The sequence below is a fragment of the Entamoeba invadens genome (genome assembly GCF_000330505.1).
Source record: "Entamoeba invadens IP1 unplaced genomic scaffold scaff_1105074724495, whole genome shotgun sequence".
Taxonomy (NCBI): Eukaryota; Evosea; order Mastigamoebida; family Endamoebidae; genus Entamoeba; species Entamoeba invadens.
Genome location: NW_004443783.1, coordinates 1 through 1,690, shown reverse-complemented (window position 1 = coordinate 1,690; position 1,690 = coordinate 1). Strand labels below are relative to the sequence as shown.

Genomic DNA, 1,690 nt, shown 5'->3' with positions numbered 1-1,690 from the left:
TATAATATTTCTATATAATACTATTTTTTTAACTTGGATATTATTTTAATAACAAATCATGGAATTATTATTTTATGTTTTGATGATTTTTTTGCGTTTTGGTTTCAATTTATTTGTGGAGAAATTTATAATTTTAAATTAATTTATAATTTTAAATTAATTTATAATTTTAAATTAATAAGTATAATTTAAAATATATTTTTAGAGTATTCAATGTATTTTTACAGTTTAAAATTATAATAGTGATATAAAAAATGAAAGTTATTTTCTTTTTTAAAATAATGATTTTTACACACAAAAAGAACAAATAAATGTTATTATTATTTCATTTTTGAAACAAATTGAATATTTTTGAAATGAAAATGATGAAATAATGAAATTATTTTGGATTGATTGTGTTGATTTTCTTCTTTTTTTCAAAGAGGAAATAATAGAAATAAGAATTCGCCAGATTATTTAAGTATTTAAAGGCTTAATAATGAAAAAAAAAACAAAATGGGTGGACTTTCTGGGTATCACATCATGATAGTTTCGAAGTATTTCAAAACTATCAAAGACTTTATTAACTTGGAGTTAGTAAGCAAGAAATTTAGAGGGAATATGGAAAAGTTTCACTTCAACCCGATTCCGTTAAATTACACAACAATTAGGTACTTTCCAAAGATTGAGACACTTCATTTGTGGAATAGAAAAGAAGAGAATTTTTTCAATGGGATTTTTATCCCCATTGAATATAATGAATATAAAATTGTATATAAAAATATCAATGATAATAAAGAAGATATAATAAAAAAAATATTTTATGCAATTATTATATGGTATAATGTGAATTATGGCACTTATGAAATGAATAAATATAAAAATTTCAAATTTAAAAATATTAGTTACACTGATAATGATAGAAAAATATATAGTGATACTATACCTACTAATGTAATTAAAATAGGTAATCAATGTTATAGTGATAATGTAGAAATAATAGAAATAATAATTGCAAAAAATGTTAAGATAATTGGTGAATATTGTTTCAATAGATGTATAAAATTAAAAAATGTTATAATACCATCAAGTGTGAGATCAATTATTAAATTTTTTTTTGTTTTATTTGTTATTATTTAATAAAAATAAAAAATAAATGAAAAAGTCAATTAATTTTCTGGAAATTGATATAATCAATTTCATCAATTTGGTTAAAACTCAAAGTATACAAAGAGGGACCTACGCTAGTTGGGAGTGTGATGATAGTAGTAGTAATGGGCGGGAGTGTAGTAGTGAATGCATGCGAGGGGGGGGCCTAAAGCCAGCCCGCCACCCCCACCCACCTCCTATAGTGTGGGTTTACTTATATAGTATGGGAGGGGAATAATGAGATCTCGTGTGATGATTGGCACGTCAATGAAACGAGTTTTGAGTGGAAATCAATAATGATATAAATAACAATATTTAACAAATGTTATATATAACAATACATATAAATAGAAATGACAACAAAATAATAACAATTTTATAAAAATAAATTTGAATAACAATTTTAATAACAATTTATATAAATAAACAACCCTACTCCAACAATTTTAAGTTCTTATATTGATACCCTAGTGGAATATATCAATAGGTTTTATATTAACCCTAGTGGAATATTCCACCATGTTTTATATTCAACCCTAGTGGAATATTCCACTTCGTAGCC

General features: G+C 23.6%; 1 protein-coding gene across 1 annotated transcript; it reads left to right on the top strand.

The window, feature by feature from the left end:
• Positions 1-495: 495 nt before the first annotated feature.
• EIN_353060 (hypothetical protein) lies at positions 496-1,119 on the top strand (the record flags this gene model as incomplete). Its single annotated transcript, XM_004262037.1, has 1 exon — positions 496-1,119. The coding sequence occupies one exon, from the start codon at positions 496-498 to the stop codon at positions 1,117-1,119; it is 624 nt and encodes a 207-aa protein (XP_004262085.1).
• Between the last annotated feature and the right edge of the window lie 571 nt (positions 1,120-1,690).